Raw genomic sequence first — 20,635 nt, 5'->3', positions numbered from 1 at the left:
CAAGATGCATTCTTTGCTATTATAAATCCTCATTGATTGTTACGTTTGTTTATTATAGACACATGTGTACTACTGATAGAACTAATCAGTGGGATAGCCATTCAACATTACACTGTAGTCATATGTTCTGTTGCTGACAGTAAAGCTTTAGAAACATATATTATTGTTCCATGTATTTTGTTTAACATAAATGCATGTTTTAGATGAAAGTTATAGATATTAATGAAATATATATCTTATTATGTATTACTTTGTTTGTACAGTGAGCCACTTTTTATAAATGCTGTAATGAGTGAAAACAGACAGAAAGACAGACATGACCTCCCAGTTATGTTCTTTGTGCAAAAAAGAAATGACACGGAGATAAAACTGAGGTATTTATGAAGTTGATAAGTTGCTATTTTATAATGTCCTATGCATTTATTGGATATATATATATCCCACGTTTTATAAGGGAAATGATGTATTTTTCCAGGATTTTCAGTTTGCAGCATCATATTTTTTAAACTTGATAGCATCATTCACTGTCCTGCTATTTACTGCCTTTTGCTTGAAATAATTAAATACCTTAAAGTCTAAGACTAGCGTGTCTCTGAAAAATTTTATGCTTGGTTCCTTGGGCTTTCAATTTTTAACAACACTGAAACACTACTAAAACAAAAGAACTACCTGATAAGACTTCAATAAGTTAATAAAACTGTAAAACAAAATGGACAAGTATTGGAAACTGACTTATGCCCATGAGACACTACTTGCTCCTGTGAGGAACTAACAACCACCTGTCATTTGTTTAAATCACAGAATAGATATGCATTTTCAGGATTTTCAGTTTTCCAGGGCACTATCTATTGATCCTTGACATGTGTGCTGAATTTCTGATATTACACAGTGGTCCTAAGAACGTAATTTAGTTGGGTTGAACCTAGAGAAATATATAGGTTGGATGATTGTTTACTGAAATTTACAATTATATGATAGATTTAGTAAAATCATGTTATAACAACACCACTTTGATTAAAAGTTAATTAAAATGAATAGAAGTACAGTAGGAATTGGCATCGTTAAAGTTTTAATTCATGCAGAATAAGTGATAAGTTTTAGTCACTTTAGAATAACATCACACTTCTGTCAAATGTGTACAAAGTTCTGAAAGGCTGAGACTGAATGTTTGTGCACATAATTTATGTAATTGCTGAAGAGGCAACTTCTTTTCACCCTTTGTCCCCTGAATAGGAAGTTGCCTCAGGTTGTCACACTGCACCCATCCTGATGCTGTTGCATAATCAAGGTTTCATTTCTGAATGATTTTGCCCTCATTGCTGCTGCTGCTGCTGCTACTGCTGTTTTCATTTGAGGCTTGCTAGAATGTGCATAGGAATTTCTTATGAAATATAACATAATATTCATATAATTAAAACGTTTCATTGTGTGTCTGGATTTTATTTTCAAAAGCAAAATAATTTACAATGTGTTCTAAAGATGGTGTGTTACATTTAATATTGTGAAGTTGGATTTAAGCTTTTCATGTAGGTGAGTCCGAAGATGGCTGTTTTCTGGGCTGTAGCACTGTCTGGTCTTGTTGAAGTTTACAAATATTTCAGAGGTTCTTTCTGTCTTTATCATTAGGCAGTCATCTTCATTTAATATTGTTCTTTATCTGGACGTGTTCCATTGTTTTATATTCTAAAATATGACCACTACGTTTTGGGAGCTGGCTCTCCTCCTGTCTTCTGGTGAAAATACGTACTCAGTTGATGGAAGAGGCTAATCTCAATCCCATCCAGGAACTTATTGGCATAATTTTATAATATTAAACATTGAAGTAGGTGCATAAAACAGCAATATTAGAAACAATTTGCATTTCTCAGTACAAGAAAAATGTGAAAAATGACATGGTTATTTAAAAACTCTAATTATAACATTTATATCTTCATCATAAGTGCTTAAGAAAATTGTTTAAAATGTTACATAATGATGAACTTTGTGCTTGATATAGATCGCCTGGTATCGTTAGGGTAGTGACATGAAGGAAATTATGTTGGGCTGGATATTGAGGTTGGATGAAAATAATTAAATGATAAATAAAAATTGTAGTTAACTGTATAATAGTACAAACCTATTTTGCTTAACAGAAAGAACTAGGTTCTGAATTCACATCAGCACTCTTATTTATGTTTTATCTGTCAGGTCCTTACCAGACCTTCCAGTTGTAGTGAAACATAATAAGATTTTTATGATTCCAAGATTCACACATGTTTTTACCTCATTGAGGGTATTTAAAAAGAGGTAATTTCAGCCATCTCTTCTGGCAGTATAACTTGGCTTTTCCTTCTTTAAATATGCACAAATCTTACTCTTTACACTATATAATAATGAGAAAAGTTGGTTCTTCATGACATTTTTATTGTCAAGATATGTAAAGAAATTATAATTAGGCTTTTCTACCAATTGAGCCATACTTTCTTGCAGCATGTTGGCAAGAAAAATTGTTACCTCTTCCTTCAACCCTAATGCTCATCGTGTAACAATATGATTTTTCAAGTAGGATTTGAGGTTTTCACAGCAGTGAGTCTGAAGATTGCTGTCTTCTGAGTTATTGCGCCGTATAGTCTGGTAGATTTCCTCAAATGTTTCAGAGGTCATACTGCCTCCATCATCAGGGCGATGAATTTGTCAATCGAGCAGGCTAGCTAGGATCAGGCTACTCCGGTTACTGCCTTGTCCCCATAAACCTGACCCTTTCCGCTCAATTGGCACATTCATCGCCCTGATGACGGAGGTAGTATGACCTCTGAAATGTTGATGGAAATCTACCAGACTACATGGTGCAATAACCCAGAAGACAGCAATCTTCATGATTTTTCAACTTTTGCACAAGTCCGTGTATGACTTCGAACTTTATTTCTAGAGCCTGCCTTTGTGTACTCCCACAATGTAAAGTCATGTTTGTGTTAAAGATGCAGCTTATTTCTGCAAAAGCCATATCTCTAACTGCCAAATATATGATGCTAGCAATGTAACCAGCAGTGGTAGATGATGTGGCTGGGCTTGTAATATGTTCTTCACAGAAAGGTTATAGGAGTTTTACAGAGCAGAGGTTTATTAAGTGACCATTATACCATTATATGGAATTAATTTTGAGTATGACAAGTTCTAGCAAGCCTCTATATAGCCAGAAGAGGGAACCACTCATTGCTTTGTGTTTCTTCCCTGTTGCATGCTCAGGAAAAGCATTCTGCACTATGTGCAGAGTTGGTGAGTCACTCACAAATTGTGCCATGCTTCTGTTCTTGATGCTTCTGCTGTTACACTCCCGGAAGCATATGTCTTGCAGGTGTATCACAGATATTCATGTTATGTTAAGTTACCTGTCTGCTTATTGACATTCATGTGGAGTTAAGGTAAGTAAAAGAAGCAGAAATGGGGGCTTGTCTGTACAGAAGGGAAATTATTTCTCCATTGATTCTCAGTTGACAGCACTTTGACAAAAATATTGTTCTAGGCTTCTATTTTGGAGGTACCCAGTTTGTGTCTCACTTAGATCCCTGGCTGTCATAGGATTTTTTGTTGTTGTTTACCTGTTCAGACAAGTGCCAGGATATTATTTCAAATAGATCTTGACTGCATCCTATCAGATTCATACTACTGTTTATGATCATCTTTCCATCTCATGTGACATTATATAACATCTGCAGTCAAAACAGCATTACTAAATGCTCCAGTAATTAATTATTTGGTTCCTAATTACAACCACTGTGGCCACATTGTTTTCCAAGTGTTACTCCAGCAGTCAGAACTAAGTGGGAAGGTGCAATGTTTAATTCCAGTACAGAATTTCTGTTTTTCTTCATTTGTAACAATATCTGAGTAATGTTAACAATTTAATTGTATCCATGCTTTTTCAAAAACACCAGTAAATTTTTAGTACTTTTAGGTATATTTATGTTTCTAATAAAATAAGTGATTGAATGAGCTAGTTATTTAGGAAATGCTAATATAAATGAGAAGATTTTAATATGTATTTTCTTTCAATATTGCTTGTCATTACTTGTCAAATATGAGCCGGGATAGCTCAGTCAGTATAGTGACTAGCTACGGGCTGGACGACTGGGGTTCGATCCCCGACGGGGGCAGAGGATTTTTCCTCTAGCCTCTGCGTCCAGACCGGCTCTGGGGCCCACCCAGCCTCCTCTACAATGGGTACCGGGGTCCTTTCCCGGGTGTAAAGCCGGCCGGGGCGTGATGCTGACCACTCACCCCCATCTAGTGCCGGGGTCAAGGAAGAGAGGAGCTATACCTCCACTCACCCCAAACGCCTACATGGCGTATAGTGGGACAAACTTAACTTTACTTGTCAAATTCTGTTTGTTGTTTATCTTTTGAATAAATTTTCGTAATCACAAGAAGAATAAATAAAAAAGTACATTGTTGCACATGTTGAATTTTTGGTTATGGCTGAATATTCTTATTAAATTTTAGAAATGATTGTCTAAATGATGTTAAACTTGCTGCAAGAAATAAACCTGTCATGTTCCTTATCCATGTGACCATCACTCATTTTTAGAGTGGGTGATTGGGTTGGTGGAATTGTAGATCACTTGGCATCTTCACAACTAATGCATTTTATTCATTGGACCAAAAAATAATCCCATTTCTTCTAAATGTGATGAAGGGGTTAATCTTCATCCTTATCTTCCAAATCAAATTGATGCTTTCATAAAGTTTTACCTTTGTGTGTTACTGCATGCAACACTGAAGATTGTGATAATACCTGCATCACATATGCTTTCAGATAATTCAATTTAATTAACTGTTTCTCTTGTTTTGCTTTTGCTTCATATTTTTCACATCTGATATTGCTTTGTTATTTTCTTCTTATTTCTTTTGTATACATATTGTTTTCTGTTACACAGTCTGTAGTATTTTGCATGAAGTAATTTTACTATAAGTGTGTAATACTCATATTTTACTCATAAGGAATTAGATACTTTTATCTCCGTACAAATGTGTTATTAATTAAAGTTTGGTGATTATGATACACCACAGGGAGGTATGGAACTTTTGTAGCAGTTTCTTTCCTTTTAAATGTCTTTCACAGCCAATCTTTGCAGTACAGAATATCCAATTTGTAATGTTCAAAACTGTTGTTCTGGCCAGTAGATACTACCATTTATGGACTCTTTGACCTTCCTGGTCTCTTCTTGCTTTAGAAATGGTGGATGAACCCATTTGCTGAGGTGTGGACACCTATGAGGCCAACTCTTCTAACTCTGATGGCAGGATGATATTGAGAATGATGTATGGCAGAAGGAACCTATGTAAATCTTAGTATGGGCTCCAAACCATAATGAGAGCTGATTTTCTCCACTTTCATCAAGTTGTACCTTTATCATAGACAAGGCTTCAGAAAATAAGCAAGGTTTAAAATTTTTGTAATTTATAATTACACGGCATCTAATGTGCCTGATTTCAATTTGGAGGTACCTGGTTTAAGTCTTGGTCATGACACCAGTTACGCTGACTGAAATATTTGTGTGTGTGTGTGTGCGCGCATGCATTTTTTCTGTACCTCCAAGTAAGTGCCAAGAAAATGCTGTAAAACTGGCTACAACTGCTTCTGCCATATTGCTCTCAATTCATCATCATTCGCAGTTGGCAATCATAGCTCTTGTGTTGATATATAACCTCAGTAGCAGTATTAAATAACTGAATAACCATCTACATCCAGGAAATCTCCATTGGCTAAAGCAGTATATTAGAGATCTTGTTGGATGTTTTTCTGTTTGTGAGTTGGTCACAAGTGTTTGTGTTACAGTACACCACGTAGTGCCAAGCCTTGGCTTGGAGCATCACAAAGGCTCAATTTTCGCCAACCACAATCCACCATGGAGACTGTGTTCTTTGGAAACCTGGTAAGTCTGTGTATCAGTTTCAAGAATGGAGTACACTCATTTCACTTCATTATATACCACTGACATGTAGAATTTTGATTATGGTCTAGAGTTAAGATATCAAGTTCTGATTGTATGTGATTTGTTTCACCCACAGAACAGCACAAAGTGTGTAAGTTCTGGAACTCGTCTGGCACATGCACGTCACGTTCATCAGGAGGTGTGCAGTATCTTGCTGGCATCTTATGAGACACTACAGGCACGATTGCAGGAGTACATGAAACTCCTGCCTTCCTGGCAACAGTTGAAGCTTGAAACTACTGACTGCTTCCAGAGGTTTAGCAACCTCAGCGACTTGGCAAAAGTGAGCACGTTTGCCTCAGTATGAGATTCTTCCTCTCCACACAAGTATACTGTATGTAAAATTGGGGTATGTCTTGCGATCAGGAACAAAGCAGATATATAACCACTGTGATTGTGTTTAAGAAGGCACTTTTTAATACAAGTTATTAGAGGCATGTCACATGTTGGATGTGGTTACGCACAGAATGTTTTGAGCAATGGCAGTTTCAACTGTACTAATACTTTTAGATGTTGCACCTCAATATTTTTTAACTGATTTTGGTTTCTGGTGACATGCAGTAAATTTTCCAGTCAGTCAGTATGACTATTACTACTACTGCTACTACTTCATATTTCATATGAATAATGAAGTTAATTTCTCTTGTTTATTCTGTGTGCATGCACACACACACACAACCTACACTCTCTTGTTGTGTCTTTCTTTGCAGTAATATATTAACACCTGTGATGTTTCCAGCAGTCTTGTTTTTGTAAGTTAAGCCATTGTTACCCAGTGTTACACATTAGAACTTGCCCATGTGTGATCTCACATAACTCGCATGTCTTCATGATACTTTCACTGTTAGTAAAAGTAAAGTCAGCTGTACATTAGTTATCAGTTCTCAGCTTTAAACATTCCTGCACATTAAAATATTTTCTTTCTCTAAAACTCACATTGGTGATATCTCTTAGAACACAAATGTCTTAACTTTTAGTAGGATTTAATCTGCTGGTGCATTTCTTTTTCATAGGACAGGCTTGCGGTATTATTATGTCTGTGCGTGTCCTTCATTAATAACTATTAAACCAAGTGGAAAATCTTCATGGAAACAAAAAAAGTGCTTACAGCATTCATGATTAAAGCCAAAGTTTCATTGTAGAAGCTGCTATTTTAAGTTCTGCTTGGATATAGTAAAGGGCTGATTGCCTGAAGGTCTGTGACAGTGTCTGATTTACTGTACTGTTACTTGTGTTGAACAGTGTACATGAGATACATGACTTTCAGGGAGTTGACTCTACTCCTATCTTCAGGTTATTAGTTATTGGATAGGAATTCTGCAAGTTTCTAATGACATATGTCTGGAACATCATCAGGACTTTAAAATAATAACCATTGCTGTAAACATCAAGAAGTCTGGTTTGAGGTTCGTACGGTGACGAGTATGAAGACGGCTGTCTTCTGGTTTGTACTGACATGTAGTCGGGTAGAAATTTCTCAACGTTTCAGGCATACTTGCTGCCTTCATTATCAGGGTGATGATGGAGGCAGCAAGGACCTCTGAAACGTTGGTAAACTTCTACTTGACTACATGGCGCAACAACACAGAAGACAGCCATCTTCAGACTCACTGCCATGAAAATGTCAAATCCTACAATCTGAGAGTTATTTGGTACCAGGTAAAGAATTTTACTTTTTAAAATGTCCAGTTCACAATCTCTGCCAGCTGATCACCGTGACTCAAAACTTTCTCATGACCCTAATATCTGTTAATGAATTATTTGGGCTAATAATTGAAATATAGCCAAAAGGTGTTAGAATCTACTACTGCTGATATGTGTCATAGGAGAGGAATGGGAAATTGTTTGATCGGACTGGCAGCCAGTTATTGTTTAATATGAGACATACCTCAGACAGATCTGCATCATGACCAAGATAAGGTTAAAGGGCGGAGATAGGAAGCAGTTAAAAATATGTAAATAGGCGATAGAAAATATTAAAAAAATCTTAAGATATAAGAAGTATGACTTTTCATGTGACTGAATCCAAGGAAGCAATGATTGTGATTGGGCCCATTATTTGTCTGTTGTGGAGGAGTGTCACCGGAACCTCCTGGCGACAGTCAATCATCGCTCTTCCAGCAACCATACAGAGGCTAACTGGGACAGACTGAGGGTAAAGCTGCCTGTACATCACACTGTTCTTTGCATGTTCTTCTGCTTCATTGGAATGGCATTCTTCTCTTAATCCTTTCCCACATTATTTTTTGTTAAGTGTATGTTTTTAATTAATAACTTCACAAGTAGTAACACTGTATTCATTCACATAACTCATTAACACTTTTCTTCAAATGATGTTACAGAATATTTTAGTGTGTGATTTAGGGAGGGACTTATGAAAATGTTGCATTGTGGAAAACATATATTCTTGCTTTAGTTTAACAGTCTGTCATTGGTATAGATTCTTTGAAAAGTGTGGAAGGAAGTGGTTGTGACTGAAAAAAAGGTACCATTGCAAGCATTTTCCTGGATGGATTGAGGAAAACCACCTGTTAAGATCACCAGTCTCCAGGTCAGCATTTGAACCAGACCTCCCAAGCACAAAATGGATGTGCTAACCAATCAGCAGCAATATTCAATGGAAAATATCACTGTCTTTCACCTATCTGTAAAAATTAACGCTTTATCCAAAAAGAAAAACCTTAGTAAGCTATTTGTGGGTTTAATTAATTAAAAAATAACTCTTTTCTTCTATTTAAACTCTGCTTGTGTGTATTAATTCTCTTCCCATCTCACATGCATTATGCCCATTTGGCGTGACACAGCATCTTGTCTGTCACATTTTAATGGCTGCAATCAGCAACATAGCAAACAACAAATAATCATTTTTATCAGTGTAATGATGCTGACCACTCACCCTTTGTCTATCACCAATATTAAGAATGAGTAGGAACTATACCTTCTCTCCACCCAAGCACGTACGTGGTGTATAGTGGGACAGCTTTACATTTTAGTAATTTTTCATACATAAAGTGGAATGCAGGAAATTGTGGGGATTTTTTCTTTTCTTAATTTTACAGCAAACGTTGAGTGTATGAATTATGTGATGAAATATGCTGCTAATGTGTCACATTGGCTTTGCATTTGGTTCAAAATATTTCATACTGTGCTTTGTATTTACCAAGGAATGGCACTTAGGTAATTTCTTATTGTCTTTATCTCTTACATAAGAAAATATGTAATGACCTTATCCTTAATTTATTGTACAGGAACATTACATACATTATTAATTTACTTTCCTGTACACAGTGTGGATTGTGTAAGGTTGATTATCTTTAGGATGTCATGGAAATATTTTTTAGTGTGGATTTAGTTTTATTATATATGTTTTAGTATTGATCCAGCAAGGAAATTGTATTCTCATAACGTGGCTAATTTACATTATGTAACTGGTTATCTCACAGAGTGGTGAGGTGGGGATGTCATGTCTGTTTGCATGTTTTATGTCTAAAACTATTGACTGAATGTTGATTATATTTAGTAAAAGATGTCAGGTTAATTTAATTTTGGTACATCATTTACATCAAGGTAAAATTCAAATTAATGTTTCTCTCAAAATGGCTCCTCCTACAGAAAACATTTGGGACATGAAATACATATAAAATATAGATTTTGTTAATGTCTGCAACATGTGTTTCAAACATCTTTCAATATGGTGAATATTTAATAAAGAAAAAGAATAACTTGACTCCATGCAGTGTGATGTCTGTAGTGTAATTAGCTTTATATCATTAGAGTTTCTTTAAACAGTAATCGAACATGAAGGTCAGTACTGTGTGCTCAATTTCAGAGAGGAAGTGCTTCAACACAATAATGAACTTTCATTGTAGCCCATAAGAGCATGGAGTTTCTTGAATGGCTTTAAGCACTGTACTTCTTACATAGTACAGTTCTGATGGAGGGCAGAATCACAGTATGGTTGCATAATGGATTATAGACAGTCGAGGTGCTAGGGTTGTTAATCACTCACCCTTTTTCCCTTTTTCAGTTTTGACAAGCTGAGTAATCTTTTCATGAAAGAACTTGCATCATGGAGTTAGATAGATAAATAGATAGTTAGCTAGCTAGTTAGGTAGGTAGTCATTTAGTTAGTTAGTCTCCTCATAGGGGACTGCATGGCTTGGTTTTTCATGGTGGTGATGCAGTGTTTTATTACTTGCCTTCTGGCAGGAATATTTCTATTGGATCCTTGTCATCTTATAAATAATCACCCTCAAGTATGTTTATGATAAACCACTTTTGTATATAATAAGAATATGTCTTTAAGTGATTGTCCATATTCTGTTTTGTGCTTAATTATATAAAACCGAACGTTTGTAATTATTTGTGCTGACTGTTTTTGGCAGTTGGTGGAAGTTGAAGAAGAGTTTGTGACGATGGCAAATAGTGACATTGCACAGCTGTGTGCAGAAAATATTTTGCTGTGGCAGCAGTTCCTGGAGGCATTCTCCTGCAAAGATCCTGTTCACCAACATCTTGCTCGCCATCACCACCATCTCAGGGTAAGATGAGAAACAATTAAGCTTTTATTATAATGAAGTCATATTAACATTTCCTTCTTATTTACATTTAATCATTCCTAAATCTGCTGTCAACATTTACTTCTTTGCAGAAAGGTTTTTCATGGTTTTCAGTAGTCCCTTCAGGTAAATTGTGTGATATTGCCTTGAAACAGGGCATAATTACTTTCTTTCACATCCTTCCATTTGACTCTTATATGAACCTGTGCTGTTGAGAATTAGTCAGTAAATAAAAGAAAGAATGATAGAATATTAATTATAGAAGAATGCTGAGTGATATTTTAATATGAATTTCACCTTTCTTTTCCAGTAATGTTTTATGAGCTTATTGCAGGTATTACATCTGTTAAGAGGGTTTGCTATACTTTGTTCTCTCCCCCCCCCCCCCCTGCAAATTATTCTGCTCTTCCACATTTAGTTCTATTCTCCTTCTACTTCTCCATATTTAATCCTCTTCACCTACTCCTCATCTTCTTCATTTTCTACTCCTTGTCAAAGAAGTTCTTAGTTGTGATACAAATTTAACATACAGTTTTTTTTTTTGCATGCAGACATGCAAACCAAATGTTTTAATTAACTACATTGATTCTAATATTAATTATAATAATTCTCCTTTTCTCCCCTGCAATCCATTTTATTTATTTCAATATGTTTTTTCCATGTTTTTCTGTGAATGTACCTCAAAGTGTCATTGATTCCCCATACAGTGAACATGGCAGAATTCATCATTTATAACTATGATCATTGTAAACAAAGTAACACATTTTGTGCTAGGTTAGTTATGATATCTGTTAGTTTACAGACATCCATTATCGCTGACCATCTTGGTGATTTACAATAATTAGTTCTGTAGGTGAGGAGGCTAGGGCTCGATTTTGGGCTGTTACGCCATAGTAGTAGTAGTAGTAGTTCTGTAGGTAATTTTCAAATAACAGATCTGTTTGCTAGGTAAGAAGCCGTGATTACATAGTAATATGACAGATGAAAGTTATTTCCATCTAGGAAATGTGGAATTTTCTGTTTACTACCACATTCACAGCAGGTCTAGTATCTATCCAGCATCCCGTTCAGTGGATACTAGAGGTTCTTTCCACAGCCAAAATATGAAGCTGATATCTCATCATGCAGCTGGTGCTGAGATCTGCTATGCATGGATATTTACACTTATGCTGTCTCATAATCCTTCACGATGTGGTGCTTAGACACATAGGGCACATTTATCTTATTTTATGCTCTAGGTGAAGCGGTTTGCTGAAGCATTTTTTGTGCTTGACAACCCCCGTCAGTCCGCAGCAGGGTGTTATGATGCCAACTATCAGAACTACCTTACTGTGTCTGATATGGTACGCCGGTCTCGGTACCTCGCAACTCTACCTCCACTTCCTGTTCAGTGCAGTGAGCTAGATGGTGACATCACAACATTGCCCATCATCTTTGAGGACCAGTATCAAGACATGGCAGAATTTGCGCGTAGACGCAGTGTTGCAGGTCGCAAAGCAGGCAGTGGTAAGCTTTGTCTTGCAGTATGCCTTTTCAGGTTGTGCATCACCTTGGTATAATATTACACATGTTACGTGGGTTCCTTGGCTTTATGGCATGGCATATTCTTAGGTTGCAGATGGAGGAGAAGATTTCCAGATATTGGGGGTAACTGCGAATATATTGAATGAACAATTACAGACAACTGATAGAAGTGGTCCTCCAACTTTTGGGCAATCAGTCATGTTAAAATGGAGTTAATTTCCCTTTTAGGGAATGTCTATGACACATTGGAAGTTCACTTCATGGCCATTGGCTTGTGAAGATTTCATTTAATAAAGCATCAATTTAACAGAAATACAGCAGTGCAGGTATAAAAGATGACAAACAGGGCTGAATGAGATCTGACTACTGTTACCACTTGTTTTGAATTATTGGTAAACATGCAGAAGTACCTTAGAAGTTTGAATGTCATGGTACACTGACATTATCACATAAGACCCATTAAAAATATTGAACTAACATCGTGGTATAATGTTTTCCTCAAGCAGTTGGCAGTTATTCAACTCCTTAGGAAATTTCCTGCTATTATTTAACCTGAAGACTGGTCACCATGATCATAAAATTACGTCAAAGTGAACCAATGCAAAATGTTTCCTCCTGTGTTTTTGTTTGAACAGATCCTTTCTTGAGCAGTTCAGCAGATACCAAAACAGAAAGCCACACAACACTGCCTCCTCAGGAAGACTGCAGTTGTGGTATTGCTGCCATCTTGGAGTCACGCTCTCATAAGATCCCAGCATCGGTGCGATCCAGTTCTAGCACCGCTGCACCTTCATCCTCACAGCCCATGCCAAAACCAGGCTCTGGACGACAAGCCATCATACCCTTGTCTCTAGGTAAGTGTTGCAATGAACTACATAATCCAGTTTCTTCCGTTCGATGTTTATTTAGTCAGCTGTCAGAAAATCTCCTGATTCTATGAAACTTGAAAGCTTATTGTGGTGTTCTAAAATCTCACAATTAGATGGTATTCTGATCTATTTGTATTCAGTACACACCTTCACACCATATTTGTCTTAAGAAAGATTTTAATATTATCTTCTGTCTTTGCTTACATCATTGAAATTGTCTTTTCTTGAGATTTTCCGATGAAAATTTTGTATGCATTTCTCATTTTCTCCTTTCATTTTTCATATCCTGTCCGTGTTATCCTCTTTGATTCAGTCACCTTTGACAGTTCTTAAAAATGTCATATACACTGCTTTTTTCTTCTTTTATCTCTCTGTTCTGCTTGATTGAAATCTGTATAACATTCCTTGTGATCGCAGTAAAAAAAGTCATCATGTTCAATTATCCCCATTGCAAAGTGTTTGCAGCCTTCAGCCCTTTGCTTATGGCTACTTGCAAGACTGCACCACATTCTTGAATCCTAATTCATATTAAAAGAGTGCTTGTTTTAAATCTTGTCTGCATTACTGGCTATTCTGACAGGTCATTCATGGTTTTCCTCAGTCTCTCCAATTGAGTGCTTGGGCAGTACTTCAAAGAGGCCATGATGATTTAATTCGTAGTTGTTACTCTGTCATTCATGATCATCTTCCCATCTCATTAAGTTCTCTCTAACTTCTGCAACTGAAATAGCATCTTTAAATAACCAAAAAATATTCCATTTTTACATTGTAGGCACTCTTGGTGTGAATGAGCAGCGGGTCCTTCATGTAGGGGACGTGCTGAAAGCAACACTGACATTGGCGCCTCACACTGGTCGTCGTTCACGCCATCATCACTACTGTGATGCTCCAGCATCTGCCACAGCAACATTACTGCTTCATGGAAGTAAAAGAATGGACAGTGATAGTCTGACCAAGTCTTCACTTCCTGCACGACACAGCAAATCTCTGGACCAGTTACGTACTACTGGCACTGCTGCTTCAGAGCCTGCCCCCATCCCAAGACCACTCTTGCCCTCATGTCATTTGCAGCCACAACCTGTGACCCCCACAGCATCATCATCTGCCCCTAACCCCTCCCTTGGAATCCCACATATGTCAAGCATGGCACGTTCCTCTTCCACACAGATCCGCCGTGAAAAGAGTGTTGACTGTTTGAAGCCCTGTATTAGTGTGACTAGCACAGTAGTTTCATCAGCCACTCTACCTTTGCCTCACCATACACCCCTCATTCCCATTCCAATACGCAACAATCTCAAGGAGAAGTTGAAAAACAACTTACGATTAGAGCTTAAAGTAGCCAACGGTAATGGTGGTGCTGCTACTTCTCCATCTACTGACTCAGGAGACTCTGTGGTGGTTGGATACCGTCGACTGGAGCAGAGTGCTAGCGTACCATTCAACCTGAGCGAGGCTGTCAATGGAGGAGTGTCTCCCAATACAATGAAACATTCACAAAGTACCATGTCCATGCCGAGTGTGGCAGTGCTTCAGCGTGAATGCCATGCTGGCGAGTCTTCCGAAGCTCTTCTTGGTGGTTCACGGTCTATAGGTGCCAACAGTAGTGAATCTATGCCAAACCTTGTGGCACCACTTGCTTCTCCTCCTCCAGCCATTATTGTTCCACCTCCCGTAACAAAGTCCCAGCTAGATGAACCTCCATTAGATTCCATAATTTCCATAGGTGGTCCACTCCCACCCCCTGGGGAGCTGAGCAAACTGGAAGTAGGTCTTTACAGTTCAGTTGATCCTGCCCTGATTTCTGTAGAATCAAGCCTTGCAGAGCCCCTCACTGTAGCCACTACTGTCACAGTTAAATCGAAGTCTCAGTCACCTGGTAAATCACTTTCCTCTCCTCCATCTTCGTCCCTCTCAGATATTACTTCAGAACAGAGTGGTTGGGTCTCCAACTCCAGCCGACGCACCTCAGGTGACATGTCTAGTGGTCAGCTCAGTCCAGATGGCAGTGACTTTGGCATCAAGATGCACATGGACAGGCATCCAGCATCTACCACTTCAAAGCAGCAGCAACGAATATTGAACGGTGAACAGCTGCGAGCAAGGCTGCAGAAACTAGTGGAACCCTCCCCCATCATTCCAGAACCCGAAGTGATAGACCACCCATATGAAGAATTGCGGTTACCCCCACCCAAGCAGTTTCGTGATGACCCTCTGCCTCCAGAGCCCTTCAGGGATCCACCTGTCCCCCCACCAAGACCTACAATTCCTCTGGTGGCACCCAAGCCAAAGCCAAAGGTTTTACCTCCCACCCCAATAGACAATCTGTTGTACCATGTGTATGAAAGTGTGAAAGAAGTGGAGAGGAAGCCAGTAATTGAACCCTGTCCTCGAACTGCCCGTGAACGTGAACATGATCGTGACCGAGATAGAGACAGAAATTGGGACAAAGACAAGCCTTCAAAAGATAAAGACACTCAGTCTCAGACTGGTGGTTCGTCCTTGCAAAAACTGGACAGCAGTGAGCATGTCAAGAAAACACCATCACCAAAGTGAGTTTCAGCAAGGCTGCAGAATACAGTTTAGTTACTAAGTCCATTCATGCAAAGACAACATTATGTTCATAAATAGTTTTAAAAGATATGTATACATACTCTACATTGTGTTATGTTATAGTGGAGTGGTTAGCTCTCCTACTTCACATTTGGGAGGTCCCAGGTTCAAATCTCAAAACATTGTTCTTTTGTGACCATGTGACACAGCTGATTTCCTGTGAAGACTTCATTGAATTTTGTGTGTAAGCTTTTGTGGTATCTTCTGATTCTAGGAACTGTACTTTTTTCTGCATTTGCTCATAGGTGAATTTGAGGAATTCAATTTCATTTGAAGGTAGTTAATGAAATATTTGTCATAGTTTTCCTCGCCTAAAAAATGGAGTCTGTGATTTTATGAGACAGGAAGTAGTCAGAAAGATTGAATTGTGGAGGAATAAGCCACAACCAGAGTAATTTTGAGATTTGAAATTTTTAGTTTGATTACAAATTTCTGATTATTCAGCTATGAAAGTTGCATCTTGTTTTGCAGGGTTATAGAGAGCCAGCAATGTGTCTGCCCCACTAGTGCGTCTCCTCCCATATCATCCACAGCAACAACTGTGACACCAGCAACCTCAGAGAGGGAGTTGCCATGTGACTGCTACAATAGCAAAGATGGACAGGAGCAAGTGTGCCAGAAACTAGTTCAAGCTGTTGGTGATGACACACTCAGCTTCATCAAATCCAAAGAGGAATTTAAACGTCAGATGAATTTTACAGGAATGATATACAGGTTAGTACAGTAGTTGGAACAGTAGAGTCATTTCGTGGTAAGATTTTAGGTTTTCATGGCAGCAAGTATGAGATGCTTTCTAGTAGACGTTCACCAATGTTTCAGCAACATTTTAGAGGTACTTGCTACCTCATCACATTGATGAAGGAGATAGCAAGTAACTCTGAAATGTCAGTAAACTTCTGCTAGTCTACATGGTGCAACATCCCAGAAGATGATCATCTTAAAGACGTTTCATATTTCAGTCTTGATGTTCTCATACCATTGTATAAGGCAGTTAGTTTTATTAGATACCGTCAAGTACAACTTTTGGCAGGGCGGTATTTACACATTGCTGATCTCCAGCATATTTCATATGACCATTGTCAGCATAATCAGACGTACTCTGACACTTTTTCACAACCTGAGGCTCGTGGATATACTTTGGCCTAATGATCTTGAAGATCTTTCCAGGAGTTTACATTTGAAGTACAAGCTGTAATGTAAAATCAGAGGCAGGGCTGAAAGCAACAAACAGCAGGTTCTGTGAAAGAGGACATTATAAGGATGGCCAGCAGAATAAGTAAAGGAAAATGGAATGGTGGGGTTCAGCAAGATGTAAAGGGAGCAAGTGAAAACTAACTGAATAGGTATGGGAGTTGGTATATCTTAATAATTTTGTGCTTTGTGATTATATATTTAGTGATGACACACACATACAGTGTTGAAACATGTACATTTTCTTGTAAATAAATAAAAAAAACATTTTGTGTAGTGTGTGAATCTTCATATCATGTTAATAAGTTACACTACAGAAGAATGTGCTGTAATGTTTCCCATGCATATAACATGTCACATCTGTCTCATAAAACAGTATTAGATGAAGAACAAACATTATGAAGCTTTTCACTTCGTAATTTTCTTCAGTCCTTTGTTACTTCATCTTCCCTATGTCCACAAATCTTCAACTGCAATTTGTTTTCAGACATCCGCAGTTCATAATGCTTGAGGTTTTCACAGTACTGCATATTTGTTGCAGTCTTTGCACAATGCACTGTGTTGTAAATATAAAGTCATCCCATGTTTAAGTACCTACTACCTCCAGTTTTATGGTTGACCCTGCACTGTGACATAAAGGTAAAGACGTCTGAGTATTTAAGTAGACCTAGTGCCTTCTTTGAGATTAACCAAAAGAAGGATGCAGTATGTCCTTAAAAATGTTGAGACTTTGTTTATATTTTCTACTGCACAATATCCAAAAGACTGCAACCCTTAATTTATGTTTTCCTTTAGGGTGAGAAAGTTTCACACAAATTCAAAACAACAGTAAAATAATTGGTTTCTCTATTTTGATTTTTACATGTTTAGACTGGTTACTGGAATTACATTGCATGAGTAATCAAATTGTTATCTCATTATTCAATAAGATTGTGTGCTTGTATGCAGTGACTTCCCTACATTGGCATCAACACTGCCATACTTCCACATCAGCGATGAGTACCGCATATTCTCGCCTGAGGGTTTGCACCTCATTGTGTGTGTTCATGGCCTAGACGGCAACTCTGCAGACTTGCGCCTGGTGAAAACATACCTGGAATTAGGGCTTCCTGGTGCCAACTTGGAGTTTCTCATGTCAGAGAGGAACCAGGTAGTTGCCCCTACTCCCACTTGTTTTATATGATGCTTTGAAATTAGTTTCTTGGAATGAAATATATAACATTATTTTGTAAATTATAATAAAGTTTGTTGAAACTAACCTGAGTGCACCATATCTGTTGTCCTCAGTATACATTTTACTGGCCAAGATGAATATAGTCAGCAAGTATATGAATGTACTTTATGACCATAGTTTGACGGCTGAACACTTTATAGGTAAAATATATCCCAATACACATTCTTTGACTTGTTGGAAGCTAACTTTAAATGTTTAGTAAAAATTTGTAAGTCACTTCATGCAGTACTCTGTATATAGTATAGAAGCTTTATTGAAAGTGGCATAATATTTTAAACAAATTCTGGGAAGAATGTATGACACCTACTTTCCTTAAAATGCTTTAGCCTGTTTATTGAGGTTAGCAAGAACTAAAATTAATAATTATTACATTTAGTGATCCATTTATGTGTATAATTTCCACTGGTACAGATTTGAGCTGTGTCAAATATAAACTCAGTGTTACACATTGTGAGTATCATAGTTGCCCAACTATAGGATGAGATTTTTTGCTTTTGTTTCCACTAATAAATGGAGTTATGAAATGAAAAAGATGCATGAAAGGTAAACCTGATTCAATAATTTTTGAGAAATGAAGACATTTTGCAACTGTAGCACACTTGAAATACAAATTCCTGTACAGTATCCATACATTTCTGGAGCATCAATAGCTGGATTTTCATTACCATAGCTGTCATATTTGTAATCAGCCTATCCAGTTCTATATTTTGGCTCCATCAGACAAGATTCTGCATTCAGATGAATTTATACTTATTCTCATTCAAAGAGAATTATACTTGTATAGCTTGTGGCTAGGATAGCTAGGGTATGTAATAAGATTATTAATCAAATTTGAGGATTGTTTTGTTAACATTTATGATTGGTAAGGTGGTGATTGATATTTCAAAAGGCTTGCTTGAAATGTGGAGGTTCCAGAACAGTTCAGTTACCACAATTAAATTTATTTGCACATTACAAATGTTATGGCATTTCTTATAACAGTCACTAGATGAAATTCTGAAATATAGCTTGATATTTAAGTGGGTAACACATTGCGATTACATTAACAGGGCGATACATTCTCAGACTTCGATACCATGACAGACAAGTTGGTAGCAGAGATCCTGTACCATGTGGAGGCATGTGGGCTCAACCCGTCCAAGATTAGTTTTATTGGTCACTCACTGGGCAACATTATCATCCGCTCAGCCATCACGAGGCCACAAATGAAACACCTGCTTCCACGCCTACACACCTTCCTCTCTCTGTCTGGACCACATCTTGGCACTCTGTACAACAACAGTGGCCTTGTGAACATGGGTAATGCCTTATATATAGACACCCTAGAAGTTTAACATGACAGCATGATACTATTTTGAATGTTAGAACTGGGTAGATTATGGTTTATAAAATGGTAGCTCAATAATTACACCTATACAGAATATGGAATTCCATTCCACATTTGTTTAACTGATTATTGTAGTAGACTTCATTGTATTTAGTCTCCTTGAGCAATGGGAACAGAAATGTGCTCACCCATTTACCATGGACAAGTTAACAGAGACGTTTGATACATACCTTTTAGGCTTAATTTATTTCTTGCTAAAATTTATATAGTATTTATAAAACTATACCTTTCACCAGATTACAACTATTTGTATGACGTGACTGAATTTGTGAAGTGGCTAATAGATATAAGTTGTATTCCTAAAGTCCTAGCCATGAGGACTTCAGACTTTCATTTTGTTCAGGGATGTGGTTCATGCAGAAGTGGAAAAAATCAGGGTCTCTTCTGCAGCTTGCATTGCGTGATGCTACAGATGTGCGCCAAACATTCCTGTATCGTTTGAGCCAGCGTTCTAATCTTCACCACTTCCGCAATCTGTTGCTCTGCGGATCATCTCAGGATCGTTACGTTCCCCTTCACTCAGCCCGAATTGAATTATGTAAGGCTGCAGTTAAGGATACATCTGTACAAGGTATTACTCTTAGATGACACAAAAAGGATGAAAATACAAATGTTGCATTGAATCTTTTGTAGATACAAGAACAGGTTTTCAGGTCTATTTCAAAAGTTACAAGCATATTTTGCATTACTTAAACAAATAATGTAAATGAACTAATAATGGGAAGGTCATTTCTGTCCATCTGCATGTTTAATTTTGAAAAGTACTGTTCAGTTTTCAGTTGAAATTTATATGAGAAATCCATGCCAAAAATTGTGAAATGTGTTTTAGCTTGTAGCAGTTGTGTACAGTACCTGCTTCATATGCTAAACTCGTACATATTTATTTTGTATGAAGTCCATATTTAACTGCATACATTTTCAAATAAATAGTATGTCACCAAAGCAGTTGATACATTGTATAATATATATTAGACATCATTAAGATCTGCAACTTTTATATGAAACTTTTTTTTAATGGAGGTATATTTCATTAAATATAGGCAAAATATTACATTTCCCTGTTCCTAATGAGTTTTGTCAAAAATATGCTTTGTGTTGGTCTGCATTACTAAATGATATTGAATTTTCTACCTTAATAGTTTCATAGAAGGTGATTAAGACAAAATTATATTTTAGTTTGTATCTGCAAAGAATTAACATCAGGACAATAAAGGAATGTGATTTTGGAAAGAACACATTCAGATAAATGTGCATACTCCATTCAAGTACACATTTTCCGTTTTGTTTTT

General features: G+C 37.3%; 1 protein-coding gene across 18 annotated transcripts in view; it reads left to right on the top strand.

Annotated features, from left to right (window-relative positions):
- The window catches only part of LOC110836020 (protein FAM135A), a 49,782-nt gene that overhangs the window by 21,572 nt on the left and 7,575 nt on the right, over positions 1–20,635 (top strand). For 9 of the 18 annotated variants that reach the window (XR_015537508.1, XR_015537507.1, XM_087357564.1 and 6 more), the window contains 12 exons: positions 264–374; positions 5,816–5,912; positions 6,049–6,255; positions 8,047–8,127; positions 10,358–10,513; positions 11,770–12,037; positions 12,691–12,909; positions 13,697–15,473; positions 16,006–16,248; positions 17,674–17,878; positions 19,009–19,258; positions 19,690–19,917. Coding sequence is in view for 14 of the 18 variants with exons in the window: in XM_087357564.1 (XP_087213690.1) it covers positions 264–374; positions 5,816–5,912; positions 6,049–6,255; positions 8,047–8,127; positions 10,358–10,513; positions 11,770–12,037; positions 12,691–12,909; positions 13,697–15,473; positions 16,006–16,248; positions 17,674–17,878; positions 19,009–19,258; positions 19,690–19,917 (3,842 nt within the window). In the remaining 4 variants the exon portion in view is untranslated. Of the gene's footprint in view, positions 1–263; positions 375–3,225; positions 3,256–5,815; positions 5,913–6,048; positions 6,256–8,046; positions 8,128–10,357; positions 10,514–11,769; positions 12,038–12,690; positions 12,910–13,696; positions 15,474–16,005; positions 16,249–16,691; positions 16,878–17,212; positions 17,365–17,673; positions 17,879–19,008; positions 19,259–19,689; positions 19,918–20,635 lie in introns of those variants that run through there. The other 9 variants (XR_015537510.1, XM_087357576.1, XM_087357567.1 and 6 more) reach the window with 9 other exon arrangements.

This window comes from Zootermopsis nevadensis, unplaced genomic scaffold (assembly GCF_977971745.1).
Source record: "Zootermopsis nevadensis isolate Lab colony 2312 unplaced genomic scaffold, Znev_1.0 Znev_ptg000028l, whole genome shotgun sequence".
NCBI classification, from domain to species: Eukaryota; Metazoa; Arthropoda; class Insecta; order Blattodea; family Termopsidae; genus Zootermopsis; species Zootermopsis nevadensis.
The sequence above is the reverse complement of the archived record's forward strand: the minus strand, read 5'-3'. Positions and strand labels throughout refer to the sequence as shown.